At 44.9% G+C, this 18,607-nt stretch overlaps 2 protein-coding genes across 4 annotated transcripts; one reads left to right on the top strand and one right to left on the bottom strand.

The window, feature by feature from the left end:
• The first annotated feature begins 6,318 nt into the window (after window positions 1-6,318).
• On the top strand, window positions 6,319-13,024 carry LOC123061819 (uncharacterized). Of its 2 annotated transcripts, XM_044485099.1 has the most exons (10): window positions 6,319-6,729; window positions 6,828-6,905; window positions 8,419-8,551; window positions 8,852-9,090; window positions 9,181-9,283; window positions 10,763-10,854; window positions 10,928-11,102; window positions 11,521-11,691; window positions 12,417-12,517; window positions 12,602-13,024. In XM_044485099.1, the coding sequence occupies exons 1-10, from the start codon at window positions 6,394-6,396 to the stop codon at window positions 12,665-12,667; spliced, it is 1,494 nt and encodes a 497-aa protein (XP_044341034.1). In that variant the 5' UTR covers window positions 6,319-6,393; the 3' UTR covers window positions 12,668-13,024. The 2 variants fall into 2 exon arrangements, with proteins under 2 accessions (XP_044341034.1, XP_044341033.1); XM_044485098.1 differs by having other exon boundaries at window positions 6,321-6,729; window positions 8,419-9,090.
• Window positions 13,025-14,971: 1,947 nt separating this feature from the next.
• LOC123061817 (E3 ubiquitin-protein ligase MBR1) lies at window positions 14,972-18,395 on the bottom strand. 2 transcript variants are annotated; one of them, XM_044485096.1, is made up of 5 exons: window positions 17,722-18,387; window positions 17,122-17,304; window positions 15,657-15,752; window positions 15,433-15,576; window positions 14,972-15,341 (listed from the first exon to the last, which is right to left on the bottom strand). In XM_044485096.1, exons 1-5 carry the CDS (start codon window positions 18,202-18,204, stop codon window positions 15,210-15,212), a joined length of 1,038 nt encoding a protein of 345 aa, XP_044341031.1. In that variant the 5' UTR covers window positions 18,205-18,387; the 3' UTR covers window positions 14,972-15,209. The 2 variants fall into 2 exon arrangements, with proteins under 2 accessions (XP_044341031.1, XP_044341032.1); XM_044485097.1 differs by lacking the exon at window positions 17,122-17,304 and having other exon boundaries at window positions 17,722-18,395.
• Window positions 18,396-18,607: the final 212 nt, after the last annotated feature.

Below are 18,607 nucleotides of genomic sequence, written 5' to 3'. Positions count from 1 at the left end.
TAGAGGTGCATTTGGCGAGGCGTCTAGGGAGCAAGCTGCCATTGTTGAAATGTCAGGTATGTAAACCGGGCACATGCTCAGGTTGTTATCCATTTGCGAGAAGAAGATGAGTTGGGCTGTTATATTTCCTGATATTTTCTAAACCTGAATTGATAGTGGAGTTGTCTATAGCACTAACAATTGGCGCAATCATAGGGAAACTATGACGTAGTTCTGGATAGAAACATATGATGGGACAAGGTTAGTAAAATCTAGAAAGATCAAATTATCAAACAACAAATCCAGGTTAAATTGTTGATAGACTATATGGCAGATGTGCATACAAATTGCGGTTAAATTGCATTGATAAGCTGTAAAAGAAAAACAAGAAAGGAATCAAGGAAACAAATACGCATCAAAGGTAAAAATGGAACTACAAGCATTTTAAACTGCAGAAACCCCACCATCACCCTTTAGTTAGGTAAGAATCACATGAATCCAGACATGGTATTTCTTAACTTCATTTCACATGATACATCATGCAAGCATAGCTTGGTTACTAAAAATATGTCTACACTTACAGAAATTATTATCACCTTGCAACCAACGACATGCAAACCTACAGCAGAATTCGTCCTCAATAACAAGTACATCCTCGATCCTCAGGCCATATTTTAGTAGCAAGATCACCATTTTATAACAAGAATTTCACCCATTGGAACCAAAATTTCATGAAAGCCTAGTATCTTCCCACATGGTATATTCTTCCATTGAAACACAACAAATGAGCAAGCTATGTAAATTACCACCAAGGATAGAAAGTGAATCATACAAAAAAATCTAGGCCCGTTTGACCAACACTATGTTCTAAAAGGCCCTATGTTGTAACTTTGATAAGAGAAGAGCATCTTACGATCCAATCCAAACACACTGAAACGGGAAAGAAAAAAAAATCTAAATCTCAGCGAAGGGATTGGCAGCGGCTGCATCGTCGAGGCAAAAACTGCACAATGGAGTCGAAGTTTATTAATTGACTCACTCATTTATTACTTGATTGTGAAGAAATTTATTACTCGATCACTCGTTTGTACAGCCTCGTGGACTCATGGTGTTTGCGCAACACCTAGAACGAAGCACCTGCAGCGGTGCTACACCTCTGTTTGACATCATAAACCCACACAAGATCACAATGACATAATTCTTATTTCAGATTTTTGTATGCAAGGGAGTCATGGTCTCATGGGTAACAATATAAATATAGCAGGAGTCTCAAGAAGAGAAGAAAATACCACTGTGTCCCCTTGATTCAGTTGCGCCGCTTCACTTAAATCTTCAGTATCATCTTGCGGCTCATGGTACTTGGCAGCCACTGCATAGCGAGTTAACTAAGAAGGTGGGATATTCAGATGAAATCAAAGAAAAGGAAGTAACATGGCCTCTGATGGTGATTGAAGTGCATCCTTCCGCACATAACTAATCCGCTTCCCACTTAAATTACCGTTTCCAGTAAAGTTGCATTGCGTATGAATAATTTAATATTCAAATGAAATCATCTCATTGGAGGTGTAAAAGGAAGAGGGGTGCTCTCTACTTACCTCTTCCACAGTCTGCATTGTCTCCGTGCTCCTCCGCTCCCTCCCTTCCTCTTGGTTAGCGCAAGGAACTGGAACGGGATGGGTGGCAACCGCTTCTGTAGAGCCAGATTCGCACTGCCATGCGTCATGCAGCATGCCATGCAGTCTGAGAGGGGCAGTGTACTGGACGTGCGACGTGCGGTGCCGGTAGCGTGGGGTGGAGGCTGGTTCGATGGTGGGCAGACGGGGATGGAGCGCAACGTGTGGGGAGGGAGGTTGGAGAGTTGGGCGTCGGGGTGTGCGGTGACTGGAGGTTGCGGGAGATGCGTTTGGGGTGGGCCGTGGGCAGCTACACGAAAATTTGTTTTGCGCGGCACGCTGGCGGTTGCTAAATGCATGTTTTGGATCAAACACGTTTTAGCGAGCATATCCGGACCGTACAGAAATCGGTAGATGGATAGGATGTTGCATTGGATCTCCGCACTTCGTGCTTTTATAGGAGTAGTAGATAGATTATTCAATACTTTAGTGCAAATCTTAAAGCTTAAATTAAGAAGACAAATTGGCATATATTGTTAAAGAGTCTCAACATCCCCACATTTTGGAATAAATGCTAAGACTCCATAGTTAAATCTGGCTAAATCTAACTTTCCTTCTTAAAATCACCAAATAGGTCCAACAAATAAGGTCCCATGATGTGCCAATACTTCTAGTAAAAGTCCATAGGCAAACCATCAGGTCCTGGTGTCTTACTATGTTTCATCTCAAAAACAGCAGTTTTAATTTCATCTGAAGTGAAAGCTCTATCCCACTTTGTCCTATCTACCTCATCTCATAATGTTGGCATGTCAATATCAAGAGAAATATCTAGCATATGAGTGGCGGGACCAAAACAAATTCTTATTAAAAGAAGTAGCATAAAGAAGAAGGTCTTTATCCCCTTGAATAGTTTCATTGTTATCAGTATTAAGAGAAATAATTATGTTCTTCCTCTTCCTACTACTAGCCTTAGAAATAAAGTAACAAGTTAAAGCATCTCCTTCCAACAACTAATTCTTCTTAGATCTCTGCAGCCATTTGATCTCTTCCTCTTTATTAATCTTATTTAAAAACCCCTTAAAAGCTTGTCCTTTCCAGATATTTACCTCTACTTAAGCCAAAAACCTCACTATCCCTATCTATTTCATCTATCTTACTAGTAAGGAAAACATTCTATTTTTTATATAACGATACATAATTCGGATTCCATATTTTAAGATTTCTTCTAAGGATTCTTTTTCTGGTGTGCCATGTGTCCTTATGTGTTTTCCCAGGATAAACATCACACTAAACACTCCTCGTTGCAGCATCCAAATCCTCTCTAAGGAACCAATACAACTCAAACTTAACAGGTTTAACAATCTTGGGCAAATTTAAACCAAAATCCATCAGCAAGGGTGCATGATCAAATAGTATTCTAGGTAAGGTCTAAGAAACATCAAAGGAAAGATAGTTTCAAAAGATAGAGACATAAGAACTCTATCCAACTTTTCAAAAACTATATATGCACTACATTCTAGAACAGTGGAGTAGTATACTAGATGATTATATTGTGGCACTTTTTTTGGGGGGGGGGGTCTGCATACCGTATGCATGTAAGTCTTTTCGTGTTATCACTTTCATGAGATTTTTCTCCTTATAGAAAGAGCACATACATACTTGCAAAATCTCGAGTTTTTGTTGACACCATCGTATTAATCACAAACCTAATCCGATTAATGATATGTCTTCACCGGTGAGTTCATCCCAACGAGGGCTTCAAAACAAGATTTCATGTTGTCATATTTTGATGAATTTATTTGCCACCACTAGTTGCTAGATTTTGTCAATATATTGCTATGTTAGTCGTGAAGAATTGCCACCATAATGGTGTACAATTATTAATAATAGCTTTCCATGGTTTTTAGATGTTGCAATGTTACGAATAGCTAAAGAATGGTTATTCACGGTTAACGACAAGTAATGATCAACATCAACTTGTACAAGTACAATGAAGCCAATTTTACACATGTGTACTTTTTTTAACTAACTATAATGTGCAAAAGCCCCGCAATCTTTCTTGCAAAAGGTCTAATTGCAAGTCCCGAAAAGTTTACAAAGCTACAATGAAAAGCAAAGAGAAAAGGAGGGGATCTAAATATATACATGTTATCCTTACCTAAAAACTAATGGAGGCCATCGATCCAACCCAGAAGCTTGGGCTTTACAGAAGCCTTAACCCTAAGGGAGGGGAGAGAGATATCATGTACAAATTCACATTTCCAAGAAAGGAAGGATGGCTTCTCCCGACAAAAATCTTCTATTTCTAATGAGCCAGATGTTTCAAGCAACAGAAATGACCACTTCAAAGAAGAAGGGATGGCGTGACCTGAGCGTAGCTTAGATGGTCAGGTTCCTTGTGGGAAACTTGCCCACTTGGGTTCAAGTATTAGACTTGGCATGGGTGCACTTTCCTGGATTTAATGAATTTATTTTTTCAGTGGGGAGGAACATTCTCGTTGACAGCGAGGCGCCTCAGCACAGTCTCTCGAAGGTGCTCATACAGATAGGATGTGCGTGCATGCATTCATATATGCGAGTGTATGTGTGTGAGAGTGTCTATATCTATGATGTGTTTCGCAAAAAATAAATGGATGACCAAAATCCCTCTTTAATGGAGGTACCAACTCCCCAGCTAATCTTCAAACAGTTACATATCCTGGTGCTAAAGTTGCATGAGAAGAAAAGGTAGTCGCTATTGACGGAGTCAATTCCGACAAATTTCGGGTAGAGGGTCCCAAGCTAGTAGCCTTGATACGATGGTGATGGAGACACGAGGTTTTACCCAAATCCAAAGAGATAAAACCCTACATCCTACTTGTGTTGTATTAATTTGGGATAGAGTACAAAGTACATGTTGATCTATCACGAGATCGATGATGTAATCTACGAATCCCATCCCCTGGTTCATATAGGTACTGGGGGGTGGGTTACAACAAGGTTGACTAAGTACTCACTCTGCTCCTTTATATATTGCGTGTTTCGTCCTGACTACAATACCAAGGAGTGTGGTGGCATGTGTACTTTGGACCCTCATAGGCTGATCCCCTCCACCAAGTATGTCCACATGCATGTGCCCAGCGATGGAAACTTCCCAGGCACACACTTCCAACCCAGCCAGCGGTATTTTCATCCAATACTCCAACCGTGCACTACATTGTGGAACTTTGCTAGAAAAATAAGGCGCACTACATAGAGGAATGGAGGGAGTATAAGGTAACATGTGTTGTAGACGACATTAAGTCTTGGAGTATGTGTTAAGTCTTTGAAAAATATTCCTTCTATGCGCCATGGGCTCCTCAATATGACAACAGATACCTGCTACCTCGCGTAGAGCTGACGCATGGTTTCGGTTCCGTCAGCGAATGAGAAATTGGCGCGTGAAAAATCGTCATTGGTCTAGGCTATTAACAGGTATCAGATTCAAAACTGACACCCGACAGCTTAACGACAACCCGTTATAATGGCTGCCACGTGTTGGTTACCCTGAACAGGTAACAACCCTATAGGATAAGGGTAAATAATTATCCATTGGTTTTTCATTAGGAAAAAATTATACCCATCGGGTAAGTCGGGTACGGGTATGGGAAGGCAATATCCTTACTCGCATACCTATATGCTTATTCATTATGACAGGTAGGCCCTATATGTAATTCACTAAAAATGCGAAAACTCTAAGGTCGCTTTACTCAGTCGCAGCCTTGGCCCGAAATCCCTCCCCGTACCCCTCCCGCGTTGTCACTCACACCAGAGAAACCTCCTTCGTCCCCATCTTTCTTCCATCACAAACCCTAGGGAAGGATCCACCGGTCGTGGTCGAGGCATGCAGTGATGCGACCGGCCACCTCCCTCATCTCCTCGTCTCCTCCTTCCACTCTAGACAACCAACAGACCAAGCCATCTCCTCCCTCCACCGCATGTTCTCCATTCCATCTCCTCCACGCGAGCACCGCCAGGCTGCCAGAGCACCTCCTTCCGCCATGCCTCGAGCTCCAGTGGACAAACACATCCTGGAATGTTATGTTTATATACTGAAATGCTGAAATGTTGTGTTTTACACACTGAAATGCCGAAATAATGCATGCCAAAATATGAAATGAAAGGTGGCCGAGATAGGTATTTTCACCCGCGGTATTGCCCGCACCCGGCCAGATACGGGTATGGGAACAATATGAAACCCGGGTTGTGGGTACGGGTTTGGGCAAAAATTATTGGGACGGGTGCAGGTTTGGGCGAGTTCGCACCCGACCCAAGTGGATACCATGTAGATGGGGTCCTCGGCCTTGCCCACGTGACTGTAAGACGACATGGTTACTAGTGAGTGACCCCTAATCTGAAACACCATCAGTAGTTTTGAATTGGTCTGCAAGTTATGCATATTTATCGTGTCAATGAATTTGTGCATCACAACTTTACGGTCCAGTAGTCCAGTTCAAACAAGCTGACCGTTCATGTTTTTGTGTGTTCATTTTCGCTTCCGGTCATTTTAGTGTTCATTTTCGCTTCTGCTAAAATACACTGACAAACAAATGTGACAACTGATAAGTGTTCAGTTCCGTCCGTTCTCGACCCTAGCGGCAAGAGGCACCCACCGTGTCAAACCCAACGTGGCCGCGGGGATTTACCGGCGCAACATGGAACCACCGCTGCCCACACATACCGGTCGGTCGGTCGGGGTCGGACCGGGTTGTAAAAACCAAATCGGAGACGAAGCAAAGAGAAGACGCCAGAAACAAAGCGAGCACTCCGACCGCCCAACGACATGCCGCTCCTCCACGGCGCCAGCCTCCGGGCCCTCCTCGCCGGCGCCGCCGTGGCGCACCTCTCCTCCTTCCCCATCGTGCGGGCATCCCCGTGTGCTCCTCCCCAGCCGCTGCGGCTCCGCGCCTTCGCCTCCCACAGCGCCTCGGAACCTCCGCCGCCGCCCCCCTCCTCGCCCTCGCCCTCCACCTCGCGTGTCCTCGCCTCCGCGGCAGCGGCGTGCGACTGCGAGGAGGGGGCGAAGCCCGCGATCTGCACGGCGGACGAGCTGCACTACGCGCCCGTGCCAGGCACCGAGTGGCGGCTCGCGCTCTGGAGGTACCGCCCGCCGCCTGAGGTGTGTGCTTGATCCTGTGCAGTGCTAGGGTGGTGTCCCGGGCTTCGTCAGGGTTGCTTTTGTTTGGTGTTGATCTCGTGCTTGCTTGGTTCGTGCAGGCGCCCAAGAGGAACCACCCACTGATGCTGCTGTCCGGTGTGGCCACCAATGCGGTGGGATTCGACCTGTCCCCTGGGGTGAGTTGATCTATAACTACGCTACTGTTATCGATAAATCGCGCTGCAAACAGTACATTTTGTTTTCTTTGTGAAGAAATCCATATGATGTTTGATTAATCTCTGTAAATTGCTTGTATAATGATGTTGCAAATGCAAACTGGTAGCCATCTTTTAGCTTGGACTCACGTATCATGAGGATTCGACCTGTCCATCTAAACCCCCATCCTCAAGCTCTAGTTTCTTTTGTGTCTTTTGTGTTTGTTTTTGGTTTTCACTCGGGTTTCCTTATTTAAACCGAGTGTTGTATGATTTTCGGATCCGGTTTCCCTCATTAAGTGGATCAACTCTATTCTTAATGAAATTGCGGGAGCTCCCGGCCCTCTGACGAGGTTCTGTCCATTTTTTGTGGTCCTTTAGTTCATTTTACTCTGTTTATCCTGTAGTTTAATTCAGTTTTAATTTTGATGTATTCTGTAATGTAAATACAGTGAAATTAATTGTAGTAAGCCCACCCCGAGATGAGTGCTCTCTCCTCCGACTTCCCTAGAGCCTCCGGTATCACAGCAGAGACAGCGACGGGTTCTCCACCCATATGCGGATGGGGCGACAGAAGTATGGAAATAAGATAAGCAAAAATTTAGAAAGGAAAGTTCAGTAAGCATATCATGGAGTAAACCGAGTGTTATGAACAAACAAACACAAAATCCACTCTTCAAGAGAAGTTTGTATTATATTATCGGCATCTTTATTGTTTTACTGTAATTGGCTAATTGCAATTGCAGTAAAATGCATCCTAGCACACCTCCAGGGATATAGCAATCAGCAGACCTAGAAGTACCAAAATTTGAAAACGCTTACATGTACTCCCTCCATCCCAAAATATAGTATAACTATCATAGTGTCAAAAATGGTCTTTACATTTTGGGACGGGGGAGTAGTTGTTATGAAATTTATTGTGAACAAAACATAGTGTTTAATTATACTGCGGATAGTTATGAATTCATATGTTGCTAATATGAAATTTATTAGAGCCGCAATTGGGGTTTACTTGCATAACTGGGATGCAGCTAGACGGCAATGAAGTACCTTTTCTTGCACAAGTATGGAAACAACACATATTTAACGGAAAACAAAAGCCGTATCTTCAGTTTTCCAGTAACTGTTGTAGGAATGTTTGCCTAAGTTGTTGGCTTATTGTACACGATTTAAGAAGGGGAATCTGTAGAACTTATGAAGCTTGCAGTTAAGACTATGCTTGTGCACTCTTCAAGAGTCAAATGAAAGGTGTAATTGCTGGTGTGCTTGTATCACAGGGCTCAAACTATTTCAAAAACATTTCCTGCCTCTGAATTTTATGGTTGGTCCATAATTACCTGTCTTTTTTGTATTATATTTAATATATGTTACACTCAAGAAAGAAACAGTTATACATCTACTGTCTTCCTTGTTATTGTTGCCATGTTTGTAGGCATTTCTTTTATGGCTTCCCCTTTACCCTGGACTTCCATTGATACAAATGAAATGATGACAGGCTTCCTTTGCCCGTCATATGTCTATGCAAGGGTTTGATACATGGATTGTTGAGTTGCGTGGTGCAGGCCTGAGCACACGTGGATCAGAATTAGCTGCAGCTAGCACCAAGTCTGACATGTCCTCTAATTCAGGTGTGGATAAAATTTTGACACAGAAAGTAAATGTTGTTCCTCCTGCCAAGGATATGTCAACTAATGAACCTCAAAGTTCTGAAGTTCCAGTACTAACAGACACGAATGTGCTAGAAACAAACACATCAGAAGAACCACAACTGGTGACAAAGTTAGCAAATGCTTTGGCACAATTGAGTGTAACATTTTCAGGCTATGTAAGAGATAGCCAACTGAGAAACATCACTGACAGTTTTTTTGATCGAGTGACAGAACTTGTCCCTGATGCCTCATTAACTAGTAGTCTTGAGGAGGTTGCAGATAAATTTCTAGGGTTGATGGAATTGCCACAGACATCAGCAATATATGATCAAATTAGCCAATTAAGTCAGCGCCTCGTGAAGATTCTTGGGGAAGGTCAACAAAATGTTTCCCCTCGGTTATTTGGCTGGCAAGAACGCCTCTCCGCAACCATAGAAGATCTCCAGAAGCAGTTGGAGCTGATTATTAGTTATGATTGGGACTTTGACCATTACCTGGAGGAGGATGTACCTGCAGCGGTTTGTAGACATACCCTTTACGGTTGAGAGATTAATTGAAGGTACCTTGAACTGCTTAGTAAGAAGTATGGTGATTTTTTGTTTGTGCAGATAGATTATATAAAACAGCAGAGTGTACCCAAGGATGGAAAATTGCTTGCTATTGGTCATTCTATGGGAGGAATCTTGTTGTATGCAATGGTTTCGAAGTGTGGTATGTTTCATTAACCTGTGCCTTTTTGGGTTTTCTGTTAATCTTTCTTAGAGCAGGGCAAACAACTTTTTTCGTTTTAGCAAATTGAATATTTCACATCTTCAACTAGTAGTGAGGCTAGGATAGCTGAGGTATAACACACCAATATTACACTTCCATTTTTAACTGTAATTATTTCCACAAGCATCCATGGATGCCTTTGAATTTTATTTGTTTGTTTGTTTGATATGGGGGTCTGGAAGCCTCTCAGGAACTGTCCCTTGTACCATAGCTTTTGGCCATTGCGTATTAAAGCAAAGGCAAAGTTCTAAGTCATGAACACACTCCACTATAGTATTAAGAAATCACGGCAACCTGTCGTGTCTGCTTTATCTAGTCCTTGGTGGCTTATTCCTGCTAGCGCTTCCTTTAAATAGAGCTTGCTTGGTAAAGTTGAATGGACTGCCATCATCCAGACATTGGTCAAATCTTGTCAAGGTTGGAAAGATTTTTCGATAAAGGGATTTTTATAGACGGCCTCATCAAGGTGATACAGCCGTGTGAATTCACTCCTGGCCTCTACATAACGAGATGCACACATCCTTTACAGGCAACAAGCATAGTCTCAAATGAAAGCGACATACACAAAAAGAAGGTACCCCATAGACTAAACCGCTGTCCGTGCTGGCCTGCTGGGTAAAAGCCTCCTTATGGTTAGCGGGATGGTGTGTCCATGGATGATGGCTGGCGATCAGTAGTACCAGCAACCCTGGTTTTGCACTCTTGCTTGTCTCATGGTAGATTTGGAAAGAGAACGGTTTTAGGATTGTCCAAAACTTGAGCAACCTCCAACAGTGCAACATTAGGGATGAGGTTAGTAATTGGCAGTGTTTAGCGGGATGGTGGGTCCATGGATGATGACTGGCGATCACTAGTACCAGCAACCCTGGTTTTGCACTCTTGCTTGTCTCATGGTAGATTTGGAAAGAGAACGGTTTCAGGATTGTCCAAAACTTGAGCAACTTCCAACTGTGCAACATTAGGGATGAGGCTAGTAATTGGCACACTACCAGTGTTAGGGTTATACCATCATAGGCGTTCTTACGTGGGAATATAGGCTTTTGTTTTTCTTCCTTTTTATTTTGTGATAAATTCCTGTTCATATTCAATGATAATATTGCCTTCGTTTAAAATTAAAGAGGTATAACTTCGCCATATAAAATTAGGTTTGTTGCAGCCAGTTATTTGTTTTAGTTTCTTCTCCATTTCAGGACACACTTCCAGTACATTTACATTATTTCCTACCAGCTGATTTACGAGTTCTACATAGAATATTTTATTATATGTTCTTCCATTACAGATGCCCTTGTGATTTTTACTACTATGGTCTTAATTTTTTGTTCTTCTAAGCTTGCTTTTGTATCGGAAGATCAGATTTTATTACCAATACATGGCACTAAGTACCATCTCTCCTTTTTTTTTCTTTGCTTCACAACGAAGGGGCTGATCCAGAGCTGGCAGCTATTGTTACTCTGGCCTCATCAGTTGACTACACAACATCCAACTCCTCGCTCAAGTTATTTGTGCCTCTTGTAAGTTGACCATCAAGCAGGTTGACATATTCAATACATGGACAGGAACCTAATCTTCATTGTTCTTTATTAGGCAGATCCAGCTGAGATGTTACGTGTTCCTGCTGTCCCTCTAGGAACATTACTATCAACCACTTATCCTATATCATCTCGTGCACCATACATATTGTCACTGCTACGCTCTCAAATTTCAGCCAAGGATATGATGGATCCTGAACTGCTTTCAAAGCTCATCTTGAATAACTTCTGTAAGTTGAGGCCTATATTTGTCTTCTCTATGGAAGCCGCTAACTTGCCATACATACAAGTATAGTATGAACGTATGATATGTCCTGGATAACAGAAGAAGTTGCATAGTTTACACACATGAGTGTAGTTGTTATCTTGCATTACCTGCATTTGGTGAGGTTGTTATCTCCTTAACAGTTTCATCTTAGTGCAAGGTGATGGATTCAAGGCATTAGATGCTACCCATATGTTGTGCACTAAACTTGTCAAGTTTGACTGTTATAATCATCTTTTAAAGGAGATAATAGGGCAGCTGCAGACTTTAAGCGAGTTTTACCAAACGCCACAGCACAATTGACCATGATAATTCATCTTTATATGGTTAGTTTTACTACAAAAGCTCTCACATTTCTTGTGACAACTTGATGTAATATTCAGGCACAGTACCAGCAAAGGTGTTATTACAGTTGGCGACCTCATTCCGTGACGGTGGGCTGCGAAACAGGGCTGGTACTTTTTTCTTCAAAGAGCATTTAGGGAAAATCAAAGTTCCGGTGCTTGCCCTTGCTGGAGACGAGGATCTGATTTGCCCCCCAGAAGCTGTTTACGGTATGGCAACAAGTTCCATTTTAACGTGTTGTTTTGCAATGAGAGCTCATTTGTCACCTAGTACTTAACGTATTAGGACCAGTTTCAAATTTTTGGGCTGGGACTGGGATTAAGCTCACAAGCCAGGAGCCTAGGGTCACCAAGGTTCCACGGTGTGTTCAAAATATACCACCTTGCGCAAGTGGGTGGTGGTCTTACACAATATACGTAGACTATCTGTCACGTGCTTAAGATAGGCACCAGTCCTAACTCCTAAGACAGATGAATGTGACAACGTGGGGTACTGCTCGAGGAGAGAGGGTTGGCCAGCCATGGGGCTGGGGATGAGGAGAGATCATCCATATGGGGTTGCGCCCCCTTGTAGGGAAAAGTCTAACTTGGTATCTAAGAATACAATCCTAACTTAACGAACAGTATCCTTATCTTCCTATTCACCCACCACTTGCCTTGCCAAAAAGATATCCTTTATTAACTATTTAACCTGCTATACTTGTCTCCTCAAATGGTTGGTCACTGTACTGTTGACCTGATACTTATCAGGTGAATAGTAATTCCTGGGGACGAATCCTAGCTTATGGGGCGTTTGGTTTTAGGCTTAGCAATGCCACACCGTGCCATTGGGCCTTGACCTATTGTCCATAACACTGTCATTGTTTGATTATGAGTTGCTCCAGAATTTCGTTGGAGATCTACTTTTAACAGTTGACTTTTCATTGTATTTGCAGAAACCGTGAAAGTAATTCCTCAGCATCTGGTCACCTATAAGGTTTTTGGCAAACCTGAAGGCCCTCACTATGCACATTATGACCTGGTTGGAGGGCGGAAGGTATGTGTGCATAACTGCATATGTGTGTACTTAAGGGACCCAGTTCAGTCTTTGATTCTTACATTGCTCTGTGCTATCGTGTAGGCTGTCCATGAAGTGTACCCTTGCATAATAGAGTTCCTCTCTCAACACGATGGTGTGTCTTCTTAAGCTCTTACTGCACGTATACATCAGAACTGCCACACGCCATTGTATACATCAGAACTGCCACACGACATTGCACGATGGTCATCCTACACTGGAACCGGATGGTACTGTAATCACCAAAATGTCAGTGAAGTGGTGAGTAGCAGAGGTGTTTTTTTCTGTCTCCTTTGCGCAGACCAAGCTTCTAGTTTGTTTCTTCAGAACCGTTGATCGTTAGTGTAGTGTGTCGCCTGTAAATGCTATGTACATTACCAAAAGGAGGGATTGAAGATGATTCAACTAAATTTTGCTTCGCGCCTACCCTGGTACTGATGATTGTTAGCAAAATTAAATAAAAGTGTACGATCATGTTTGTATTGATGGAAGCACTTAAAATTGTATGATGTTTTGGCCGGATATGTAGACTGTACAATACTGGTAGGATTGATACTATCTGTTGCATTTCTTACGCCTTTGACATGTCTGTGGGGTATGCGATCGAAACATCGTGGTTTACTTTCCTATATCTCTTCAGAACACTTTCATGTGTGACCAGTGGCGAATCTAGAAAAAAATGGAGAGCGGGCGGGGCTGCCTGGGTCATGCAAATATGTGCTGGATTGGGCCTGCAAGTAGTTGGGCTGGGCCTTAAAACTAGTAGTAGAAACAAATTTTACAGTGTTGGAGGGGGGGGGGGGGGGGGGGGGGGGGGGGGCTTGAGCCTGTTAAAGCCCCCCAGTAGAATCGCCCCTGTGTGTGACCCTCTTTACTTAGTGCGACGATTTTTTTTTGGCAAAAGTGCGATGATATGACGGAGTCTGTAAGGCAGGAATCGGATGGCAAATTGGCTTCCACTTTCGTGGTGTACTTTAATTTCCACGAGATACTCACGCTTCTGCACAAGATCGTGCTTCGTGTAAATGTCAGTCTTTTTCCCTTAGAGCATGGTTAATAGTATAGCCAATTACTGGCTATAAGTCATTGCCATGTCATTTATAACCCATCTTATAGCCAATATGTACAATAGTTGATTAGAAGAGTGTACTATTTTTTTATTATATGGCCCACCTTTCACTCTCACAAAGTGTCTAGGAGCACGTGCTAGAGCTGACTCTTCATCAAGAGTCCGCTTCCCTTCTCTCTCTTCTTCTCTTTCCTCCAACTAAGCAAGAATATACTAGTTTATTTCTTATAGCCAGCTGACTCAGCTCTATTGTACTTGCTCTTAGAACATCTACAGCTCGACCCCCTCATGTAGTTTCTAAACGTCCGTCCGGTCAAAAAAAAAAGTTGATCCAACCGATCACTTAATCCCTAAACGTCTGGACTAATCGGTATCCCTCAAATCAGAACTAGATGTAGGGACAATACGAGGGCGGCCGGGCACCCCGCTCCAGGTCATAACGGTCTCACCTGCAGCCACCCGAATCTCCTTCCTCTCTCATCTCCAGGTCATAACGATCCAAAGTTGCAAGCTCTGGCGTGCTTTTGCTTCGACAGTGGCGTTCATTAAGCATCAAGTTCATCTCGTTCATGTACGTTGCTAGCCCTATTATAATGAAAGAGATATAAAAACATTCATATATGTTGATAGTGCGGTCGATACATTGTGATTCAAAAAGAGCCGTGCCATGACTATTAATCTTCTCTATAATAAGCAGAGAAGATTAATAGTAATAGTCCATCTTCTTAATTAAGAGTGCAGTGATGGCTGAAGCTTATCGCAGCTAGACGGCCCGACTATTTAAACCAGTCGACTAGCTCCTCATGTGGCAAGGTGGGACTAAACATTTGAAACCCGTTGGCCCAATACGGATGTGAAAAATCTTAAGTACAATTATTTATTTGGTGTTTATTAACAGTCCCGCCGGCCCAACATGGACTACACTTTCTAAGGTCGACGTGCATGGGTTTGCATGTATTAGGTGATTTGGACAGGGTTTGTGGTTGCAAATGGCCAAATTTGAGGCCCTTCCGGTCGGCGGATGTTTGAGGGTTCAAATTTGTACTCCTTCCGTTCCAAAATAGATGATCCAACTTTGTACTAAAGTTAGTACAAAGTTGGGTCATCTATTTTGGAAATTGCTGCTGTAAATGCTCTTACATCCGCATGGCTCGCTGACACGCACATTCATGCAAGAGAGGAAATAATATTTCGCTATTGCTTGTAGATAGCCCAAGAAGTTTAATAAAATTCAGTGGATTAGAAACCCGTTATCTATTTTCAGTGTTTGCTTGATCCGCTTTGTCTGCTTTTGCGGCTAATTTTTCACTACAAATTAGTATAAAAATAAGCACTACAGCACAATTCAGCAACCTGAGCCTAGGTCTGTTCTGCAAAACGCTTGGACATCACATCATCATCTTAAAGGAGCGCATCAGAACCCATATGTTTGATAAAAGATGGCCGCAATATGGCATTTCTATCTGGAAATGCAAAAGAATGGACGATGTGTTTAGACAACAATAATACATGTAACGGACTGTACAAGACGCAACAAAGTGAAACTTTTCATTTTAGGTCCACCCAGGTACACAATAGGTGTAGCCCGGGGTCGGGACTTGTTCAAGTCTTGGTGACAGCGGTCTTGCAAACCGGGCAAACGTTCTTCTGAGAAAGCCACTGCTTGATGCAGTAAACATGGTAGCTGTGGCCGCAGCCCAGCCTCCCCATCTCGTCATTTGCTTCAAACTCTTCCTGCAACATCCATCAGAATAGACAGACCCGGTTTAAACACTTGCACAAACGATGTATATAAAGAGAAGCAGCGGGAACTGCGAGAGCGTACTTGACAAATACTGCATTTCTTCTCCACTTCCGTCGGAAACTGGAATGACGAATCAGGCTTGACCTTCCTAAGGTTGCGAACAATCTCATCCTCGCGTAGCCCTGTGTTGACATGTCCTATTCTTTCTCCAAGCTCAAGCAACTCCTGTTAAGACGAAGTTGGTTCATCACGATGATGATGCCAAGTGTTGTTACAGAACACGGGAGGGGGGGAGGAAGACAGACCTCATAAGTCATGTTGTCGACATCAAGGCGCCAATCCTGGTACCGATCATACACATTCATTCCTCCCAACAACACTCTTGTCTGAAACATCATGATCTGCCATACATATGAGAAAGGTAAGCATTCGAAACTGACATAGCCTGCTTGCATTTCATTAGACAGAAATCACTGCACACCCATGACCTTAGATGATGGGCATGCTTCCATTAAAAATGTTCACTTTATGGTAACAAGCATGAAAGAATAAAGAAGTGAGCATTATCAACATGATATGGCTTACTACAAATTGGTACTTTCAGGTCCATGGATAACATGTTGATTATTTCATACTTTTATCTTTATCGTGTATTTTTCTACGATTTTCTCTCCAAAATACATGCAACAAGGTTATAAAGGTTATACTTCAGGTAGCATGCAAATGGGTAGCTCATTTCTCAGTTAGTATCACGCTTAGACCCATGGGTCAGTGGCAAGACCAAGAAAGAGGTTTCCTCCAACCAACCAATTAGGAAATGTCACCTGCCCTAAGCATGTTAAATTGCCCCACCCACTTTCTGCATTCTGCGTATCTTTGATAGTTGCCTACAGGGACAAGAAACGCCGGTGGATCTTCACATCCAACAATAAGATAAGAGCCCTCACCAGCCAGGTGATCACGAAATACACAAGGAATGGCCACAACATGAGATCTGATTATGACTGAAGCAACAGGCAAATCATGAGGGTGCCCGGCCCCCCTGAGCAGCAAAAGACCAGTCGAGTCAGGCAGACGAGCTGGGCACCGCCGAGGCAAAGTCTGAAAGCCATCATTCACCCACCAGAATGCCCATCCCCATTCCCCACCTACTGTACGATCCGCTAGAACAGCATGCCGAAAAGAGAATGAATGAAAATAAAGTCACATTATGGGTTGTCATGCTCAGGTGTTCCACATCCACCACCCCCCTTCCCCAGAGTTCCGAAACAGCATAGTTTGAACACCATTTGACCGACCATGTCACCATCATCAGCGTGGCCATGGTTGAGCGCAAGTGTGTCTCTAGCATTTGCACTTGGTAGTCTGCATCTGCATGCCATGGTCGACAGGTCTCTCTCCATGGCCACACAGCGCAGCGGAGCTCCGTGGCCGGAGCCGCTTAATCATGGGTTCGTTAGTTAACCAACGAGAAGGCCACGGTCTCACGTCACGTTTAGCGCAAGCAAGTCAACCACCTCCAACGCCCAGGGGTTACAGGCACGAACATTGTCAGATCACACACAATGACAACCCTGGCTAGACTAGTAGTAGCATTATCATACGCACGGGAATCTTATGGCAACGTAATCGCGCACCGACCGCTGGACGCCGAGGCGGGGAAGGCATTAGATGCGGGTCAAGCGTGCAAGCAAACGCAAGGCGATACTGGTACTGAGGCTGGTGTGCTGTATTTAGTACTGGTGCTGAGGCTGGTGTGCTGTATCGTACCTCTTCTTCGAGGCCGCCGGGGGAGGGGCGGTAGCCGCGCATCCGGCGGAGGCGCGCGGAGGGGAGCAGGTCGGCGCCGAAGAAGGGGCCGTCCAGGTGATGCAGCGGCGGCGGCGGCGGCGACTCCATGAAGGACGAGGACATCTGCTCCTGCATGCTCGCCCTCCGGGACAGGCAGGGCCGCTGTGGATGGATGTCACATGAGAAACGCAGCGTCAGCTGGCTGGCAGAACATGGCGAGAGATTCATTCATCCCACTTGCATACGGAGAATTCGGTGGCATCAAACGTGGTCGTGGAGCACTGTTTCAGATGCTTAAACAGAACATTGCATTTAAGGGCGCAAATGTGAAATTGAAATGGAAGATTTCGGAGCAGAACAGCCACCAGAAAATCTGAATGCTTGGAGGAGAACACACGCTTTCTTTTCAGCAACAGACAAAAAACGAGTTCAAAAAAAGCACAAAAACAGACACACATGAGAAATGGTGCTAAGAAAACTGAGAATAACTAACCAGCAAGAACAACAAGCAATCCTGCGAAATGGACAAGCCGTGAGCGCGAGCAGATCCAAACAAGCCAGGAAGCATCTGCCACTCACCTCTCTGTGCGGCCTCTCGGCGTCGCCGCCGCGGCCCCTCCCCAGCATCTGGTGGCGCGCCACCACGCAGTCCACGGACGACGCCTCCGCGGCGAACGGTATCCCCGGGGCGCACCACACGTCGCCGCCGATCCCTCCGCCCACAAGGCCGCCTCCACCTCCCCCTCCCCCTCCCCTCTCCTTCCTCTTGTCCTTCCCTTTCTTCCTTCGCCCGTGCCAGTCGGCCGAGGACCGCACGGCCGCCGCAGCCGCGGAGCCCGCCCCTGGCGCGTACGCCTGCGAGGCCGCGGCCGACGTGCAGCCCAGCCCGCGCAGCGCCGCGGCGGCGAAGCCCTTCCTCCGCCCTACCTCGGCCGCGGCCGGGGGAGGCAACGGCACCGAGGACGACGAGGAGGAGGAGGCCTCCCCGCGGGGCAGCAGGAGGCGCCGGATCCCCCGCCGGCGCTCCGCCGTGGGCGAGCCGCCGCGGCGGTCACCGGCCATGACGAGGAATCCGGTGTCCCTGGCGTGCTCGGGCCCGGAGAGACGGGTGGGGGCAGTAATGGCACTGCCTGGCAGCGCCTGTGAGCGGGCGGGCGGGCGCAGGCAGAGCAGAGGGGGAGGCGCGGGTTCGCGTTTGTTGTCTAGCGTGTGGAAGGCTAGACAAGTGTATACTTGAGGGGCCGAGCGGGCGAGCGAGCGAGCACGAGGAGAAAAGGAAATGCGACGTGAGGTGGTAAATTCTTGTCCCGGAATCGGCGTGGCCCTGGATTCAAGGGGACGGATGTTCTTGACTTGTTGGTGGTTTGGTGAGTTCCGAGCTCCGGAACGGTCAAATAATGCCACTACACATGGTGTAGGGCTGCTTAAACAAATGTGGCATGAAACATGTTTCACTTACATCCTC

The sequence above is a fragment of the Triticum aestivum genome, chromosome 3A (genome assembly GCF_018294505.1).
Source record: "Triticum aestivum cultivar Chinese Spring chromosome 3A, IWGSC CS RefSeq v2.1, whole genome shotgun sequence".
NCBI classification, from domain to species: Eukaryota; Viridiplantae; Streptophyta; class Magnoliopsida; order Poales; family Poaceae; genus Triticum; species Triticum aestivum.
Note: the sequence above shows the minus strand (reverse complement) of the source record. Positions and strands in the feature narration are given on the sequence as shown.

What these genes read in the sequence shown, in the direction of transcription:
- LOC123061819 (XM_044485098.1), top strand. Translation starts at nt 6,394, where the DNA reads ATGCCGCTCCTCCACGGCGCCAGCCTCCGGGCCCTCCTCGCCGGCGCC. An exon ending in GATTCGACCTGTCCCCTGGG is followed by an intron (nt 6,906 to 8,418) that starts GTGAGTTGATCT and finishes AAATGATGACAG; the next exon opens with GCTTCCTTTGCCCGTCATAT. An exon ending in TGCAATGGTTTCGAAGTGTG is followed by an intron (nt 9,284 to 10,762) that starts GTATGTTTCATT and finishes TTCACAACGAAG; the next exon opens with GGGCTGATCCAGAGCTGGCA.
- LOC123061817 (XM_044485096.1), bottom strand. Translation starts at nt 18,204, where the DNA reads ATGGCCGGTGACCGCCGCGGCGGCTCGCCCACGGCGGAGCGCCGGCGG. An exon ending in TCGACAACATGACTTATGAG is followed by an intron (nt 15,577 to 15,656) that starts GTCTGTCTTCCT and finishes TCGTCTTAACAG; the next exon opens with GAGTTGCTTGAGCTTGGAGA. An exon ending in AGAAATGCAGTATTTGTCAA is followed by an intron (nt 15,342 to 15,432) that starts GTACGCTCTCGC and finishes TGGATGTTGCAG; the next exon opens with GAAGAGTTTGAAGCAAATGA.